Below are 18,914 nucleotides of genomic sequence, written 5' to 3'. Positions count from 1 at the left end.
TGTCAATCCCTGACATCTGCGGCAACTACAAAAAGGACCCCCTAATGGCAGCTATTTTTATTTGCTTCTTAAGATCCAAAGGCTGCTGAAAGAACAATTGGATAAAGTTGAGGATTGTAGGCGTTTGATTTTCTTGTTCCTGTGAAATGAAACTTTCGTTCTTTTTCTTCTCATCCCCCGTTAAACCAGAAGTCTGTTAGGGGGGTATAGCTGTGTCAAAGCTGTTGGGATGCCACTGCTGATCACTTTAATTACTAGGACTAAGGAGGATAAAATTAAAAGTAGCACCATTGAAGCAGTGGAAGAAAGCTTGCTGAGATGTCAGTGAACTGTGAAATATAAAAATTGCATACAAATACTTTTTTATGAGAGCAAAACAAGGAATTACATTATTTATTCTTGAAGAGTTACTAAATATGAGAAGCTTCATATGTGGTAGATGTTGAGAAATCATAATTTTATAGGGGTAAAATGTATGTGAATTATGGCAAAACATGAAAAAACTGCATTTTTTTTTAAAATAAGTGTGAAAACTGAAACATCAAGTGAAGACAATATAAATCAGAACAAAAGGTAGGCGCGTCGAGATTTTTGAATGAATGTGATGTTTTCATATTGCGGGTTTTGTTAAAGTTTTATAATGGACCTTTCTGTTATAGTTGTGTCAAAGAAAAAAACTTTGTGTTATAGAGATTATTCTTTTTTGCCCCAATTTTGTGCTTTTGAGGGTAAAATGTGATAGTACGTAAAAGATGCCACAGCTCTACATATTTTATCCCTTATTCCTGGTAATGCTTAATATGATACAATCTGTGGCATGACTTCGTTATGGAACCACTTAACTGCAAGGGACCACAAGGGCTATCTGGTCCAACACTCTGCTCTCTTGCTGACAACAGGAACCAAAACACTTTTTAGATATAATAATCCAACTTCCATTTAAAGCCTTCCTCTGAGACAGTCTGTTCCACTGTCACCTCACCTTCAGCTCTTACCTTCAGGGAGTTCTTTCTCATGTTTAAATGAAATATTTGTCCTTATAATTTGAATCCATTGGTTCATATCCTAGCCTCTGGAGCATCAGAAAGCAAGCTTGTTCCATCTTCTACATGATGTTCAATCAAATATTTGAAGATGGTGTGTATTTCACTGCCCACTCATTGATTGCCGGCAACAAAAAGGGGAAATATACAGCAGAATGGCATAATGCTGTGTGTTTGTCTTTCACGTTATATAATTCAACTAAAGATTACTAATCTAAACCAAGATGAGTATTTACATTCATTGTGTCCTGTAGAGAAATTCTCGATCTAGTGTAAAATCCCTCAGTGATTGAATTAAGAAGGAGGGGCCAATAAGTCATCTTTCCACCATGTCTCCTGTATCATCAAATGGGAGCACACACCCCCCCCGGCAAGGTCTAACTGCCATTCTGGACCAGAATGAAGAAGGAGGGGCCAGGAAGACATCTTTCCACCATGTCTTCTGTATCATCTAATGGGAGCACACACACACACAGGTCTAACTGCCATTCTGGACCAGAATGAAGGAGGAGGGGCCAGGAAGACTTCTTTCCACCATGTCTCCTGTATCAATTTAACAATATAATAATATATAATATTCATATTATACTATATTAATATTATAATATATTGTATATACATATAATATTGATAATAATGTTATGATGTAATACAATGTAATAATAATAATATACTATTATAATGGTATATTTATTTTACATGCAATATTACTAATAATATTGCAATATAGTTGTATAGTACAATATAATATATAATGCTTACGTAGTGCTTATATTGTGCTATACTAATAATATAATTTATTGTATGTATATATAACTTGTAAGCCGCCCTGAGTCCCCTTCGGGGTGAGAAGGGCAGGATATAAATGTTGCAAATAAATAAATAAATACATGATTCTATTTTAATAACTACCCCATTTATATCTGTTAGTTAGAAGTCCAAGGATGTACTGTATGAAACATGGTGCAGGGATCCCCAAACTAAGGCCCATGGGCCGGATGCAGCCCTCCTAGGTCATTCATCTGGCCCCGTCCTAAATCTGAAATGACTTGAAGGCACACAACAACAACAATCCTAATTAATTTTACCATCACATTGGGCAGAAGCAGGCCCACACTTCCCATTGAAATCCTGATAGGTTTATGTTGGTTAAAATTGTTCTTATTTTTAAATATTGTATTTTTTTTAACATTACAATTAAGACATGTGCAGTGTACGTAGGAATTTGTTCATTTTTTTTCAAACTATAGTCCAGCCCCCCAACACTCTGAGGGACTGTGGACCAGCCCTCTGCTTTAAAGGTTTGAGGACCCCTGACATGGTGCAATAGAATTCACTTGAAAGGGGTGAATGGAAGGCTAGAATTCAGGATACAGACCTATAAACAGGCCTAGCAATTCATATGAGGTCTCATACATCAATTGTGTTTAAAGGAGAGAGTGGTAAACATGATTAATAAGGACTTAATCAACAGAATTTACCATCAGACTTTCTCTTATACTTTTTCCAGAAATGCCCCTTCAAAAAATAAGTGGGATTTTACAAGACGAAGGCCCCATCAACACTGCCATGTAATCCAGTTTCTGAATCCAGATTATCTGCTTTGAATTTGATTATTTGGCAGTTTAGACTCATATAATACAGTTCAAAGCAGATAATCTAGATTCAGAAACTGGATTATATGACAGCGTATATACAGCCAAAGAGGCTGCATATGAGCTGTCCTGCCTCCAACCAGTATGATTAAGAAACGCATATGATTTTTCTTTCAATCCCAGTTTATCCATTAAACTACATTATCAAGTATTCCTTGCCAAGTATAAAATATATTAGTTACATATTTCAATTATTTAAGTCAGTGAGGGGGTTGTTTCAGAATTTTTAAAATTTATTTCCAGATACAATACTGTTTAATGTTATGAATCTGTTGAAGTCAAGTGGTCCATGCTGGAATGTGGACTCCAAATTGTAAACAGTATTGCTAAATATGGATAATTGCAGTGAAACAGGGCTGATCTGTTGGTTTACTGGCCTTATAGGAAACATTTTTTGCTTGTGGTAGAAACAGGAATTTTCAGGTTTAATACAGGGTGTACTTTGGCAAATATATGTTTTGAGGAAACTGTTACTGTGTTGGTCTTGGAGTGGGGAGGGGGAGAGAAAGAAAGCAAACAAAGCAAATATGCAATTCGGCTAGAAAGCTCCAAGGCCTAGGAAAAATTGTCTTTATGGTGTTAGGACATTAGTAGAAAAGTAAATTGAGGCAATCTGATAGGGAAGCAGAATTCTGTCAATCAGGCTCAAGATACTGTGCTGTGTCCATATACTTTGTTTACTGTAGGGTTTTATGAGTTGTAACCTGCCCATGCAAGCTGTTAATGAAGCTAAATCTTACTGCTTGAGGATTGAATTACAGCACACCTCTGGGCTAATGGTTATAAACAGAAAGTCCCATTAGACCTGCATTCTGATTCGTGCATTTGCATTTTTCCTATTGTACTAAGAACAATGATGGGTAAATAGCTACAAACAAACAATTTACATGGAAATGGGTAAAATGTACCTAATTAGTATTTTGAGTTTGTTTTATTAATTACTTCTCAAGCTAAATAGCAGGACTCTTAATAAGAAGTACCAAGAGTGGATTATTCTATATCTACCATTCTGTGTAAGAAAATTAACTTTCTAGCATTGATTTTGCAGGCCTGTCTAAATGTGTTTGGTGTCCTTAATGTCATTCGAAACTGTCATAGGATGCATTCATAAAATCATGCTTGTTGCTGACAACACATTTTGTAAATATTTCATCATTGAGTAAAGTTCATTATTCACTTGCAAAATTATCCATACTCCTTTTGCTCAGTTGTGGTTCTTACTGCATCTAGTTTCTGTTCCAATTGTTCACCTTCCATTGTAGTGTGTGCATATATGTGCGTTATCAGCTGCTGCCCTATTCTCAATCCCTTCACTGCAGTGACAGGATCCTACTCATTTGTTCATCTCTTCCATGACAAATATGGGTTTGTCCCAAGTGATGTCTAGTCCTCATGCTGCTGGGCCTCCGGGCTCAACGTCAAGTCCAAGCATACCCCCAAACTGTGGAGCTGTGTCTTCAAGGGAGTGTAATCCCAATTAAAACAGGCTGAGTTACTATTCCCTCAGCTGCCTTCCAACTGACTAAGGTTGGATCTACACTGCCCTGAATCCCAGGATCTGATCCCAGATTATCTGCTTTGAACTGGATTATATGAGTCTACACTTCCAGATAATCTGGGATAAACAGATAATCTGGAATCAGATCCTGGGATATGGGGCAGTATAAATCCAGCCTAAAAGGAATTCTGTCTTGTCTGGATCAATTTTCAGTTTGTTTGCCCTCAACCAGTCAATTACTGATGATAGGTTGTGGTTTATGGCCAGAACAGCTTCTTTAGCTTTGGGTGGAAAGAAGTCGTAGAGCTGGGTGTTATATGTATATTGTTAACCTCTCCCAGCAGTTTTGATATGAGAGATTTCATTGGTCCTTTTATGAACCAAGGCCAGAATCTGGCTGTACCCAGATCTTTTTCCCAGATTAATTTCATCGCTGGATTATTAGAAAAAGTAGCTCAGATTAGAAATGTATATAGGTTAGCTTTTAAATTCAGTTTCACTTAATAGTAGGAAGTGCTCAAATGATAGTGATTTCCTTGTTAATGTTGGTTTCAGGAGAAAAATGCTTGAGATTCATTTTTGTAACTTTGTTATGCATCTTTAAAATATCAATAGATGGGGCAGGTTTTAGGGGGAGAGGGAGGAAAGGAGGTGTGATAATTGGTCAATCAAGTCTCTTTAGCAAAGCACCTTTGGCCAGGATAATAACATACTAGAAAGTAGGTATTCCTTATGGCTCCCACATTATCCTAAGAACACCTTAATCTCTTACCTGGGTTAAGAAAGTTAATAGTCCATGGCCTAGTACTACTGGTCAGTATCATTCCTGGTCAAGATAGATTTTATCCCATATCCATATAAGAGCTATTTAAAAGAACAAAAGAGTAGCAGAGAATCCTTGGATCTGGATGCATAATCAGTATTTGTGAGGAATAAGTGGCAAAATTGACTGATATCAGTGCACATGCCTTAATCTCCTTTGCTATTGGATGCAGGAAAATTGCTGTGACCATGAGGATACATACCTCCCCCTTGGGCATGGCAGGGAAGGCATGTATGTGTTTGGTTGTTTGTTTTGCCCTGTGCCTTGACTTGTCATTGTGGATGGTAAATTGTTCGTGCAATCACTGCGGTTGTAGTAGAGTGCTTGGGCATTACAAGAAAGATCAGATGGGTCAATGGCTTGGCTGCATGGGGAGATACTGGGGGAAGAGTGTTAGAACAGTGCAGTTCAGACAAAACACAAATGGGATTTATATATGTGTGTATACACAAGCATACATTACATACATATGTGCGCAAACACATCAAAAGGCGTGAAGGGGAGTCATGGGTGCTGGTTGCAGCAGTTTCATACCAGGCCTCTTATTTCCAGGCTACTCAGTAGTCCTTAAAGGCTCCCCCGTGTATCTCAGTCTATTGTTCAGTTAAATGCTAGTGAGGCTGTTTGTTTTAACTGTGAATTTTATTATTGTTTACTAGCATTAATTTTACTGTTTATTTCAAGATTTTAAAAATAGTTGTACATTACCATGCAACAACTTATTATAAAAGGCAACTTATACATCTTTGCAATCTGTCAGCCACTTATTTATTATTTATTTATTTATTTCTCACACTTACATCCTGCCCACTTCTACTTCTCCTTCCCTTGCATTTTTTTTTGTGGGGGGGGGGGGGCTTTATGCCACCACTTCAGTTGTTGGAGTGAAGTTTGGGGTCTGGAGCCCTGTGTCTGCAAAAAGAAAAAACCCTGTGAGATCAATGTGGATAGAGAGTAAATGTATGCAGAAGAAAATGCTATGCATTTGTTTCTTCTTTGTGATACCCCTGATACCCCTGTCGCTCAGCTGAGCCTTGCAATTCAAGTCACCCAAGCAGGTCAATTTCACTTCTTGGTTTTCTTCATACTGATACAACATACCCATTTCCAACCCATGGCTTTGCCCTGTTTGAGCCAGTATGTTTCTGGCCATTTCTACTAACAGAATATTCTGCCAGTGTATCTGAGATGTATTCCACAGCCCCTGACATACCTGTCATGTCAGCAGCATATCTTACATTTTACAGCAGCTGTGAATTTCTGTTGCATCTTGTTGACCCTTCTTCCACAACCTGATGCCCTCCAGATTTGTTGAATAGTAGGATTATGGGAATCATAGTCTAACATATCTGGAAAGAAGCAGGTTGGAAAAGGCTACTCCAGGTTCTTAGTGGATGAATCTCAACTTTTGCCCTTAGCAACTTTTCTAAGTAGCTATATAAGACTATAAATGTTAGTAGTACTCATGTGTATATTAATGAACATTGCTAAATTGAATAATTCTCTTCTATACAAAGAAACAGGAAAAACCTATATCATGACTGTGAACAAGGAACAATTTACATTTCAAAGACATCTTTACTTTGCTTGTTCGTTATCATATCATTTGATTATATAAATAAAAGAAGCTCTGCTGGTCCATGAAAAAAAGAACCAACTTAAAATGTCTCAGGTTGCAGAGGGGGGTATGTGCCTGAAATGGACCCACATGGTACTCATCATGGTCTGTTCACATATATGCATGCAGTCCATATCCTTTCCTCCCAACCTACCAAATCAGTCAACTTTTAATGACTGATTTTTATTTCAGTTGAATTTAGTTTATGAATTGAATTTAGTTTTTTAGAATCAAAATTTGAACAGTGGTATTTCTGAAACTGAAAATATAGCCATCAAGCACAATTAACATTTGCAAGGCTTGCTAAACAAGGCAGGCTGGCTTTCCTTTTTATGAAGTACAGCTGAAGCATTTACTGCAGAGATCCTTGCTAATAATAATAATAATTTTTATTCGTTACCCTCTGTTGTGTTATGCCAAGTCCCAGTTAAACAAACAAAGATTTCTTAAGCAACAGAAAGCCATCTGTCAGGGGTACTTAAGATTGTGCATTTCCTGCATGGCAGGGGGTTGGACTAGATGGCCCATGTGGTCTCTTCCAACTCTACTATTGTATTATTCAAACAAAGCCTTGGTATATTAACAAAGAGCCCCAAATCTAGAACCCTTGTAGTCTAGCAGTTTTAAAATACATACACACACAAAATGTTGAGAGTGAGATAAAGCCCAAGTTTGGAGTCCAAGTTGCCATTGTAATGCCGAAAGTATTTCAGAGTTAATTGTGGAACAAACACTAACCAGAATTCCAGTCCAAGGTCAACAAACCTGGTACTCTGAAAACATCAGAGTCAGAGGACCATGTCAGAAACCAAAATACAGCAGTCAGGGGTACAGTCCAGAATCATCAAAACCTATAACCCAAAGAGCATCAGAGTCCAGATTCACAAAACAAAGACATTACCACCTCCAACAATACTGAAATTTTGAGAATCTTTTAACCCAGGCTTTCAAGGTTGCCTTTTAAGACCCTGTTTCTTAGCTGATCGGGCAGACCTGCAGACTTCTGCACGCTGTCATCTGTATTCTAAAAGGGACAGTGCATTTCACCCTTCATCAGCCTGCTCTGATATACTGGCTTCTGCTTGCTCCTCCTGCTGGAAATGGTAGCTACTGCTGAAATCTCCTCTTCTGCAATAGCTAAGCTAGGCTTGGGGGAGAGGACCGCTGGGAGCTGCTGGTCTCCAACCCACCACTGGCCCTTCCAGCAACCCCTTGTCCTCACTGTCAGATCTGACCAAGACACTCGACTCCTCAAAGCAGAGTAAAACACAGTTAAAATATATAGATAAAATATCAGACCATTAGAACATTTAAATTAAATACTCAAATGCATTAAAATCGTTCATGCTAATGAAACTGAAATTGAAATTCAGAAATTAAAATTGAATAGGCTTGTTGGAGAAGATGAATCTTTAACTGTGTTTTAAATTCTGACAGCTTGTTTGGCATTACTGTTATTAGCAATTCATATATATATGCATTATATAAGAAGAACATTCTTAAGAGCAAGCCAGGATATTAGATTACCAAGGAGGAAGGCAGAAAGGAAAAGCAGAGGAAGGTCAGGGTGCCTCTGGGCATGTGCAGAGTGCCCCTCCCTAGACACTTGGTGATGGCACCAAAAAGGCTTCTCCTCCCTCCCCCCCCCCCCAATTGTGAGCCTGAGGGAGGCAGAGATTCATTTGGTTGTCATTTCTAAATAAATAGTTATCATATATGGCCAGGCTTGTGAGAAAAGCAGCCTTTTTCTTCATATTTCATCCCTGATAGCAACTAACCAGCCCATGAAACCAGTTGGGATGAATTCCCGAGGAGGAGGAAAGGAAAAATGGGGAGAAAGAGGAGGAGAATTCAAAAGAGAAAGATTCACCCTTGGATCAGAGGGACTTGCAGGACTCGAGGTTGAGGTCAGTGCTGAGGAAAGAGAGGAAATCTGAGAGCACTCCAGTGGGAGACAGGAGGAAGAGAGGAGAGGAGGCAGAGAAACAAAGCCCAGAAAAGAAAGGAATGGAAAGGAGAAGGAAAAAAGCGGGCCCACTGGTGCTGATTAGGCTCCTCATTTTTCTTCTTCTGCTCCCACTGCAGCCCCTCCTGACCTCAATCTTCCCAGTAGGACTGCCTCCCGTCTGACAGATTTCTGCAAAATATTTCACAAACCCTACGTAACTTAATGGGATTCCATTTGAGGTTGCAACCCATAGTATAAGAAGCTTTGATATAGACCAGGCTTGCACAACCTGTGGCCCTGCAGGTGTTTGGGCCTCCAGCTCCCAGACACCTTGGCCAGCTTATCCAATGGTCAGGAATTCTGGGAGCTAAAGTCCAAAACATACGGAGGGCCACAGGTTGTGCAGACCTGATTTAGACCATCAAGATATTCTGGGGTGGTATCGTTCACACTTCGATAGTTTTGACTATTTATGTAAGCAGTTTATACAGTTAAATAATACAATACTACCATTATTGGATCAACTATGTGGTACAATATATGGTTAATTGGTTGTTTCCATTCACCCACAGTTACATATCTTGAAAATAAGAATGGTTGTCCTTGAGGAAAAACTTAGTTGTTCCTTCAAAACAGGAAGATCTTAATACTCAGAGCAGTCGTTAATTTTTAAGTTCTCTGTTTCAAAGGAAGTTGCTGGGAGGGAGTAGCAGGGGAGAGAGATGCAGTTCAATGTGTTCCCATTTTGCATCAGTATGCCCTCAGGCAAGCAAGTGTACTGGAACTCCTTCCTCATACACTGTTAGAACTATAGTTCTTCCCGTTTATAATTTGCCTATGTACATCTCCTTTCTTGGGTCTATGAACACTTGGAAATCAATAAGATTTAAGAATACTGTACGCTTGACTGTGGCCATAAAGTATGGGTACCTGTCAACGTCAGATTATGTTTTGAAAACCATTCCATTTTTTAAAAATCTGATACAATAATTGGGAAACTGTATGATGGGGGTTGAACTGATTCCTGGATAACTCTAAAAGTGTGTTGTTGACACCCAACTGATATGGAGCTTCCTATTTATAACATGGGCCAAGCACCATGCTGTAAACCATTTACTATCATGATGATCAGATTGAGAATGAAATTGCATTTCTGTCAATTACTGAGTTGGCAACTGTTCAATATATCTTAGCAGCAAGATGAAGAGCGGCGTCGGCAGCTGAGAGAGAGAGCTCGTCAGCTAATAGCAGAAGCTCGATCTGGAGTGAAGATGTCAGAACTTCCTAGCTACAGTGAAATGGCTGCAGAAAAGTTGAAAGAAAGGTCAATGGCATCTGGAGGTGAGTTAAGGAACCTCATATCTCATTCCTATGGCAACCCAGAAACCCAAGGAAGACCTTTTTGAAATTTACTTTTATTCAGACTTCAAAATGATCTTGCAGGTAATTGTTGTTCACCAAAAACACATATCTACAGATATGTGGCATACCTTTTAATTCCATGCAGTCAAAAGACTAGTGCATCACCTTGCAACTAGAATTAGATGTAGCTAAAAGTAGAGCATTTCCACTTGTCCACCCGCCTATTCAGAGAGCCAACATACACTTGGGAAACAGGAATGGTTCAAATGGGACCTATTTAGAATAACATCTGTCAGGCTCATCTTCATGATATGTTTGTGTTTAAAGCTGATGGAGCTAGCCCTACTTAGCAGACTACACCAGGCAAGCTTGTATCCTTGTGGTAGGCTCGTTCAGTTCACTATGAATGTGCTAAATATAGCTCTTTCAGCAGAATAGTAAAGTTCTAAATTAGATAAAAGCATGCTTTTGATTGAAAATTAATTAAATATTTATGTTTGTGTCTTACACAATTTCAAAATGTTATTAAACATGTATTGCAGCAAAGCTGAAACAAGTGTCCTATTTAAACACAAATCTTGATATGATTTAGTAATTTCTTAACTGTTAACCTAAACTTCTTTTGATAAACTAGTGAACAGTGTGTGGAGGGGTCTCAAATCAACCTTAACTTGGTCATAAATGAGCTGTTCATTGTGTCATATGTGGTTTTCCACTCTCAGATTCCATCCTTATCTACTGACAGCTACAAAATAAAATCATTGAGCAAAGTCATATAGAGTAAAGTACCACCTGTTCAAGTTCTGTTTCTTAGTGAGGTGTAGGATGGATATCTGTAACAATACATTATACAAAGCAATACTTTTTATATTTCTGTGAAAGAAGAGTACATAAATTAAATAGATTATCTGTAGGATCTTTCCAGATACACAATTCCATTACTCTTTTGCTAAGAGTTTGTAGGGAAGGGAGAGGAAAAAATATCAGATGGTAAAGGTACTAGGTAATCCCAGTTGCTTCCATAGAGCTCTTCATTGCTTATTCATATTTTCTATATTCATAAGAACTGTTCCTTATTTATTTTATTTTTATCCTGCTTTTCTCCTGACATATGGACCCAAGGGGGCTAACAACAAACATAAGACAATACAAATTATAAACAAAGTAATGCATATAAATATGAATATAAAAATGTAAAAACAATTAAATATTTGTGTCATGAAAAAATCTAATACAATGAAAATTGCAATTGAAAAATACACATCTGTCAAAATTCCATTCAGACTACACCCAGAAGCCTGCCCCTCAACCTTCCTGATGGCAGAGCTAAATTTTCTACTGCCTGAGAAAAGCAAGCAAGACAGTGCCATACTGGTCTCTCTTGGGAGGGAGTTCCAGAATCACCGAAAAGGCCCTTTCCCTTGTTCCCACCAAACTTCAGACAGTGGTGGGGCATAATAATGACAGTTTCTGTTGAACCTGACAGTCAGATGTTGGCATCAACTAGAAAGCAATTTAATTTTCTTGACTCTGAATAGTTTAGAATAGTTTAACTGTACCACACTAGTTAACTTTGCCATCGCGGTTGGATTTTCCATTTCAGTTTGTATTATTTTCATTTTTCCATTTTCTGTGCTAAATTGATTTTTCTTTTATCTCTTATCTTGGCATTTGAATTCAATAGTAAAGAATTTGCAGATTTCCAGATATAACCATTAATGAGTCAACTTCATGTATAAATTGAGGACAGGTTTTGCAGGCCAAAATTAGGAATTTTGCTGTGACACTAGGATAACATATAAATCTTTGAAATGCGTAGAGGGAACATTCAGAGGTAGGGGGGAAGAGAAAGAATGGGTCTTCTTATTTGAGGGATTACAATTTGGGGAGTGTGAATTGCATTGCTCATCTTAAAATGTCTGCATCTATACAAATATAGATAAAGAAAGAAATGTAAATGAGAAAAAAAGAACAAGAATGCATCCTGAAAAGTGGGGGAGGGCAAGGAAAGCAACCCATCATGTTAGGGACGCACCATAAACAAAGTGACAAAAGGCAGAAACAAGAAGCCCCTGTTGGCATGGTATGGCCTAGAAACATACCCCTCCCTTTCCAAACCCGAGAGAAGAAAAGCAGCCCTCCCTCCTTCCTTTGTCATCTTCTTTTTTCAGCCCAAGTAGTGGTATTAGACTCCAAAAATGCAGTATGCCCACCATTTTGGCACTTGTGGTGTGGAATGGTGGAGGCCTTTTTAAATAGGGGCTTGTGCATGAGCCTCACTTGCCAAGCCTTGCAAGGATTACAGAGAAAGTCTTATAAAAATTGCCATGGCAATTCTACAACAGCTCAAATTGGAGGGGAGCACAGTTCATCATCATACTTTTCCAGCATTGACCCAGGTTTTTGAATCAATTTTTGTTGTTACGTTTTACTTATGTACAGATATATACAATATATTATCTTTGACAGGTAGTCATTTTGTGCCACACTGTAAATTGCTAAGCAAAACCAAATATTATTCTTTTGTTTCTACCTTCAGACCCAATCTTGCCTTCATGGAATTTGTAAGCACTCTCAAAGATATTTTTTCATATGGTACAAGTACAAAATGTCTTATAGTTTCCCTATTGTCTCTTTATGTCTTCTTTTTTCTTCAGCAAGAAAAAGGCTGGGGATTATTTGGCATTTTGGAAAGAGCAAGAACAACACTTATCCACAAAAGCGCATACTTGATTTGTCAGCTATTTAGAACTTTGTAGTTGTACATTTTACACTAGATTATAAATATACATATAACACTATGCAGCAAGAATAATAATAATAATAATAATAATAATAATAATAATAATAATAATAATAATAATAATGTTATTGATTAGCCCTTAAACCTTATCACAACACCAAACCAAGCAATAAGGCTTGATAGGACTTGATTGCACTCTATATAAGTTAAATAAAATACTTATAACAATACAGTATAACAAAAGTTTTTTTTTCTGTTCCTGATTTGAAAGTGTTATTTCCTATTTTATTGTGTGATACTTACTTTGAAAGTAGTTATTATACTCCAGAAATGTCATTTTTGTGGTTGCCACAAACTGTGTTGAAATGGTTCGAACTCTATGAGATATTCATTGAAAAGCTCGAGCCAAATGGGCTGTCAGATATCCTGCAAAACAAAGTTTTTGCACTTTAATAAACTTTTTCAATGTTTTTTATGATAGAACCAGTTGGGAAGTGACAGTTATAACACAGGGACAATAATCATGTTACATAGTGTAACCAAATACATTTGCAAGGGAGGAGTTATTTGCTTCTTCTTCCTAGCTTCTTGCTAGCAGCAAACTTGAGTTTACCTCTCCATAGTGTGTGAAATGAACATTTTATGCAGTAAAGCTTGTTATTACATTTTAGTATCTGACTGAAATCCAACTAAGTTCCATCTGGTGGTGGTAGCCTTCCATCAGAGAAATGTGAAGGCATTTTTCAGTAGTTTTACAATCAACTAACCCCTGGAGTCGCTGCACTAGTTCCCCTCTCTTAAACTACTGCTCTGGGAGATCCCCCAACCTGCTTAAACAGTTTTCTGGAGAAGTTAAAAAACAGTTTTATGGAGAAGAAGGAATATCTCAGAATTCCTTCCTTTCTTGTTCTGCTGATGGAATGCTCCCTGCAGGAGACAGGAAACTCAATGGATCACATTCTTTTACTGGGCATGTCATTTTCCCCCTACCAGTAAAAATACCAATGGTTGTGTTGACTTTCATTGAGAAATTTGGGGAAATGAGAGAAACGTTGCCCCTCCACAGCCTTGATTTCCCACTGCAGGATGTAGGGAAGCCCTTTGTGGGCCATGTATGACCTGTGGACCATATGTTGTACAGGCCTAATTTATCCTCTCTTTATAGGACATTGGGGAAAAACTTAATTAGATCCTATGGACAGGAATACTAAAAAGGAAAGGAGCCATGATGGATGGGAGTTTCTGAAAAGTGAAATATTAAAGGCACAATTTCAAACGGTTCTAATGAGGATGGACAACAGGCAGTGTCTAAAAAAAACAAGACTGGATATCTAAAATCCTTTCAGTTGAGGGACATGTACAAAACAGGGGAAAGGACACATTATTTTAGAGGAATTCACATAAATAGCCAGCATGTGAAGGGAGAAAGTTAGAAACAGCAAAACGCAGAATAAGCTCAACCTTGCTAGAAAGGGTAAAAACAATATAAGGGCTTTTTTGGTTATGTCCGTAGCAAAAGGAAAAACAAAGAAATGGTAAACCCACTGGATACAGGTGATGGTGAAATGCTAACAGGGGACAGAGAAAAGACAGAACCACTGAACATCTCCTTTACCTCAGTCTTCTCCCAAAAAATTAACAGTTCTCAACTTGGGGATAAAGGAGCAGATGATGAAGTAGGGGAAATGCCACACAGAATAGGTAAGGAGGCAGAATTGGAATATCTGGCTAATCTAAATGAATTCAAGTCTTCAGGGCAAGTGAATTTTATCCAAAGATATTGAAAGAACTAACAGAGGTAATTTCAGAACCATTAGCAATCATCTTTGAGAAAACCTGGAGAACAGAAGTTCTAGCAGACTGGAGGAAAGAGAATGTTGTCCCCATCTTCTGAAGCTGAAAAAGGGGGACCCAAAATTACTTCTGCAGTCAGCCTGACATCAATAACTGGGAAGATTCTAGAACATATAATGAAACAGACACATTCTTAGATTGTCATACTTACAAAAAGTCAATGTGGGTTTCTCAAAAATGTCAGCCTGACATCAGTAACTGGGAAGATTCTAGAACATATAATGAAACAGACAAATTCTTAGATTGCCATACTCACAAAAAGTCAATGTGGGTTTCTCAAAAATGTCATGCCAGACAAACTTTATCACTTCTGTTGGTAGGTAACATTTTTTTCAGTGACTTTGACAATGGAATAGAGGGCATGCTTATCAAATCTGTAGATGATACCAAATTGGGAGAGATAACAAATAATCCCGAGAATAGGATCAGAACCCAAAACAGATAAGAGAGCTGGGTAAAAACTAACAAAATTAATTTCAACAAAGAGAAATGTACAATACTATACTTAGGCAATAATAATGAAATGTAAAGATATAACATCTATAACACTTGGCTTGAAAAGACTACACACAAAAAGTAATGTAGGAGTCTTACTAGACCACAAGTTGGGCATCAGTCAATAGTATGATGCAGTGGTTAAAAAAAGCCAATGTGATTCTAGGCTGGAATCAGTGTCTGGATTAAGGAAAGTCATAGTCCCACTCTATTTTGCTTTGGTCAAACTTCACCTGGAATACAGATCTGGGCACCACAATTCAAGAAAGATATTGACAAACTGGAACATGTCCAGAGAAGGGCAACTAAAATGGGAAAAAGTCTGTAAGCTAAGCCCTATGAGGAGCATCTGAGGGAGATGGATATGTTTAGCTTGGAGAAAAGAATGTTGAGAGCAGACATAATAGCCATGTGAGGAATTTTCTGCTGCTCTAGACTAGGAAATGGAGCAGTGGATTTAAATTGCAGGAGAAGATATTCTACCTGAACATTAGGAAGCCCTTTAGCAGTGAATATGCTATATCGGAGTGTAGTGAAGTTTCCTTTTTTGGAGTTTTTTTTAGCAGAGGCTGGATGGCCATCTGTTGGGAGGGCTTTGATTGTATTTACCTGCATGGCAAGTAGTTGGACTGGATGGCCCTTGTGGTTTCTTCCGACTCTATGATTCTATTATTGTGAGAGAACCCAAAAGAAGCACCAACCCTTCCTTACTCTTTCCATCGTGGCACTTTTTTTGGCATTTTTGAATGCTTGGGCAAAAAAAATATTGGGCTAGGTGTTATTGCAATCCCCCCCCCCCAAGATGTCATTTTCCTCCTCCATAGAAAAGACCTTTACTTATTCATGGATCATGTCCAAATCCATAATGTAAGTACCAAAACCTGCCCTCAGTCTATATATGATATCAACTTCTACATGAGTGTGCATTGTATTTCGTTTTTTTATGTTGAACAGTTTAAGATTTGCTGCAGCTTCTTTGCCCTGCCTGTAATGATTAATGTTTGAACATTCTATCTGCCATTGCAAATGTTTTTTCTTTCTCATTTACATGCTTTTTGTGTCCATCAGCAGTTAAAGTTTCTCTACACACACTTGTGAAAGGACCTTTGTTTAGCATTTCACTTCTATAGGAGAACACAGTTGCAAAATGCTATTGGTACACCTTTCATCTAAAATGAATTCCTTATAGTCAGGTTATTTGTTTTAAAACCTGGGTGTAAGATTTTACTGCAAGACTTCTGTTTTATTTGGATATAATTTTTAAAGGATGTACTTTGAGTTACTTATATTTTTATTTCTTGTTGTTCAAAATTATATAAACATGGCTTTAGGGGAAAAGAAGCAATTTCATCTTCCAATATATTTTAGTCAACAAAACATATTTCCAAAGACAAAATAAAAACAAGGATAAAATTTTGTTTCAGTGGCATATCTGACAGATAACTAGCTGGGTAATGTTTATATTTTTAACTGAAGTAGCCAATCCATGCATGAGCTGTGTCACTTTGTTAACTATTATCAAGTTGATCCTATGAATGAGAGAAGGGTGTGCAAGTTAAAAGAGAATGATAAAATGAAGCCTTGCCTGACTGCCTTGCCAGTTGAATTCATTCTGTTGCTCTGTATTCTGTTCTGATAGTAGCTTCTTGTCCTTAAGTATCAAGACAGTGAAATATATGTTGTGGCACATGCATTGCTTTAAGAAAAATCCATAGCTTTCTGTGACCTACACAATCAGAGGCTTTATTATCTCCTATAAAGTTGATTTTCTCCTCAGATTCTTCCTTTTCTGAATCTAGTTTGACCTTCTGGCAGTTTTCATTTCATATATGTTAAAAGTCTTTGTTATAAAATTTGAGCATCGGTTTTCTTACATAACAGATTAGTACTATTGTCCTGTGGTTACTTACAATCCTTGGTGTCCCCTTTCTTGGGTATTGGAATGCATATAGAGTGTAGCCTATCAGTGGCCCTTTGTTTTGTTTTACTTATTTGTTGAAAACCTCTAGTTAGAACTAGAGTAGATTCTGTCTCTATAGCCTGAAGCAACTGCATTGGTATGCCATTTGTTCTTGGTAATTTACTTCTCCCAAGTATTTTGAGTGCAGATTCACTTTCTAAAATTGTAGGTCCACCTAGCTCTGCTTTAAAGTAAGGAAGAAAAATGCTTTTTCCTTGAATGAATGTGTCATTCTTTTATATAGTTATTTAGTGCACTGTTTCCATCATCTTTTTATTTCTACTTGGTCCTCTACTGATCATAGAGCATCCTCACTTTTGGGTTAAATTTCTTTTTGGTTTCTCAGAACTTGTAAAAGAAGTCTCTTGTTCCTCCTTTTTTTCTTGTCAGCTTCCCTTTCTCTGATTGATTATTATAGTAGTTCTTTGTACCTGGCGACAAGTCGCTGAACCATTGATTCAGGACTCTGACCCTGTCTCTGTCATCTTTTCCTTCTATTTTCCATTTGTCCTCAAGTGTTTGAAGAATTTCTTCTGTGATCCACTGAAGCTTCTCTTTCTTTTTGACTACAGATACAGTATTTTGGCATTCTTCTCTCTGGCTTCTCTTAACATTCAAATCACTATAGTACACTAGCTAACTCTCAAAAATAAAGAATCCAAGGACCTACACTCTCCAGACCCTACTCACTTTCCTTGCCAGGCTATTGCATAAACTTGAAAATGTGAATTCACCTAAGCTATAGTATGCCAGACAAACATGTCTTACCAGGAAAGAAGAAAACTACTTAAATAAAAGCTTGTATAATAGAGTTGGAGCTATTTCAAAGGAGTGTTCTATTTAGTCCATAAGAGCAGTGTTATCTGTCTCTTACAGCTTTTTTTACATCTACTTCAGTGAACTTCAGCAGTGTTTTGCATTCCTCAGCTATCCAGTGTATTTTCTAATTATCACTAGCATTCATTTCATATGCCAAGCACATGGTCCATCAGAATTCTTTTAGTCTTCCATCTCCTTCTTTCCTCTCTTCCTTGTCCATTGGTGCCCATACCAAATTTAAAAGGAATGTTTTCTCCAGCAAAGTCTTTTGATTACTGCTCTCAGCTGAGAAGGAGAATCTGACTAGATACGGCAGTGGCCTCCATGTTTTATTCACATGACAGCCCCATTTTAAAAAGAGACACAGAGAAGTCTCTCCCCTCCCCCAAATATGGGTGAGTCCTCCCCCCTTGCTGTATCTTTTTGTACTCTGACTCTTCAGACAAGTATAGGGAACAAGAGTAAATGGCAAGAATTTGGGAACTATGCTTAGTGATATGCATATTCTGTGAGAGAATGAAGTCAAGACACCTTTCAAATAGAAAGGCGGAAATGAATAACACCAATGCCAGGCTAAGATCAACATTCTCAAGAAGTTCAAAGGTGAAGAATGGATAGACAAAGAAATTCATCCAAGCCAATAAACTGCCAGGAAAGGGGTGGGTTTAGAATAAGGGTGGGCAACCTCAAAGTTCTAATGACCCTCCATTGACTTTCAGAAGGCAGCAACTCTCCAGCCACCCTCCGCCATAACCTCCACCCCTACCAAAATGTTAAACTTTAAAAAACCTCAAAACTCTAAGAGGTATAGTTAGATTTCTGTCACACTGAGTGGAAATCAATTTCATTCAAGACTTTTTCGAGAAAGGAAATCAGTTGGATGGCATGGGGAGTGTTTTTGACTATTTCCCCCCTCCCACTCAAAAAACCCCAAAACACTTGGAGTTCCTTGGTCTTGGCTCAAAGTGGCCTATGGGGGTTGCATGTGGCCCTTTGGTTACACTTACCTGGCTCTGCTTTATAGAAAGGGAAGTATTTAACTGACAGAGAGGGAAATTTGATAATAGCTTTTATACAAATCAGTGTATACAGTGTA

The 18,914-nt window shown here is 37.8% G+C and overlaps 1 protein-coding gene and 1 long non-coding RNA gene across 5 annotated transcripts in view; one reads left to right on the top strand and one right to left on the bottom strand.

The window, feature by feature from the left end:
- Positions 1-18,914, top strand: part of ehbp1 (EH domain binding protein 1) — a 305,625-nt gene that overhangs the window by 219,295 nt on the left and 67,416 nt on the right. For all 4 annotated transcript variants that reach the window (XM_008114298.3, XM_003215191.4, XM_003215190.4 and 1 more), the window contains one exon: positions 9,779-9,926. In XM_008114298.3, coding sequence (XP_008112505.2) covers positions 9,779-9,926 — 148 coding nt within the window. The remainder of the gene's footprint in view (positions 1-9,778; positions 9,927-18,914) is intronic.
- LOC134293001 (uncharacterized) lies at positions 5,661-14,653 on the bottom strand. The gene is made up of 4 exons (XR_010000071.1): positions 14,527-14,653; positions 12,994-13,116; positions 6,233-6,368; positions 5,661-5,931 (listed from the first exon to the last, which is right to left on the bottom strand). It is a non-coding gene; the product is annotated as an uncharacterized LOC134293001 (long non-coding RNA).

The sequence above is a fragment of the Anolis carolinensis genome, chromosome 1 (genome assembly GCF_035594765.1).
Source record: "Anolis carolinensis isolate JA03-04 chromosome 1, rAnoCar3.1.pri, whole genome shotgun sequence".
Taxonomy (NCBI): Eukaryota; Metazoa; Chordata; class Lepidosauria; order Squamata; family Dactyloidae; genus Anolis; species Anolis carolinensis.
This window is presented reverse-complemented; position numbering and strand designations above follow the sequence as displayed.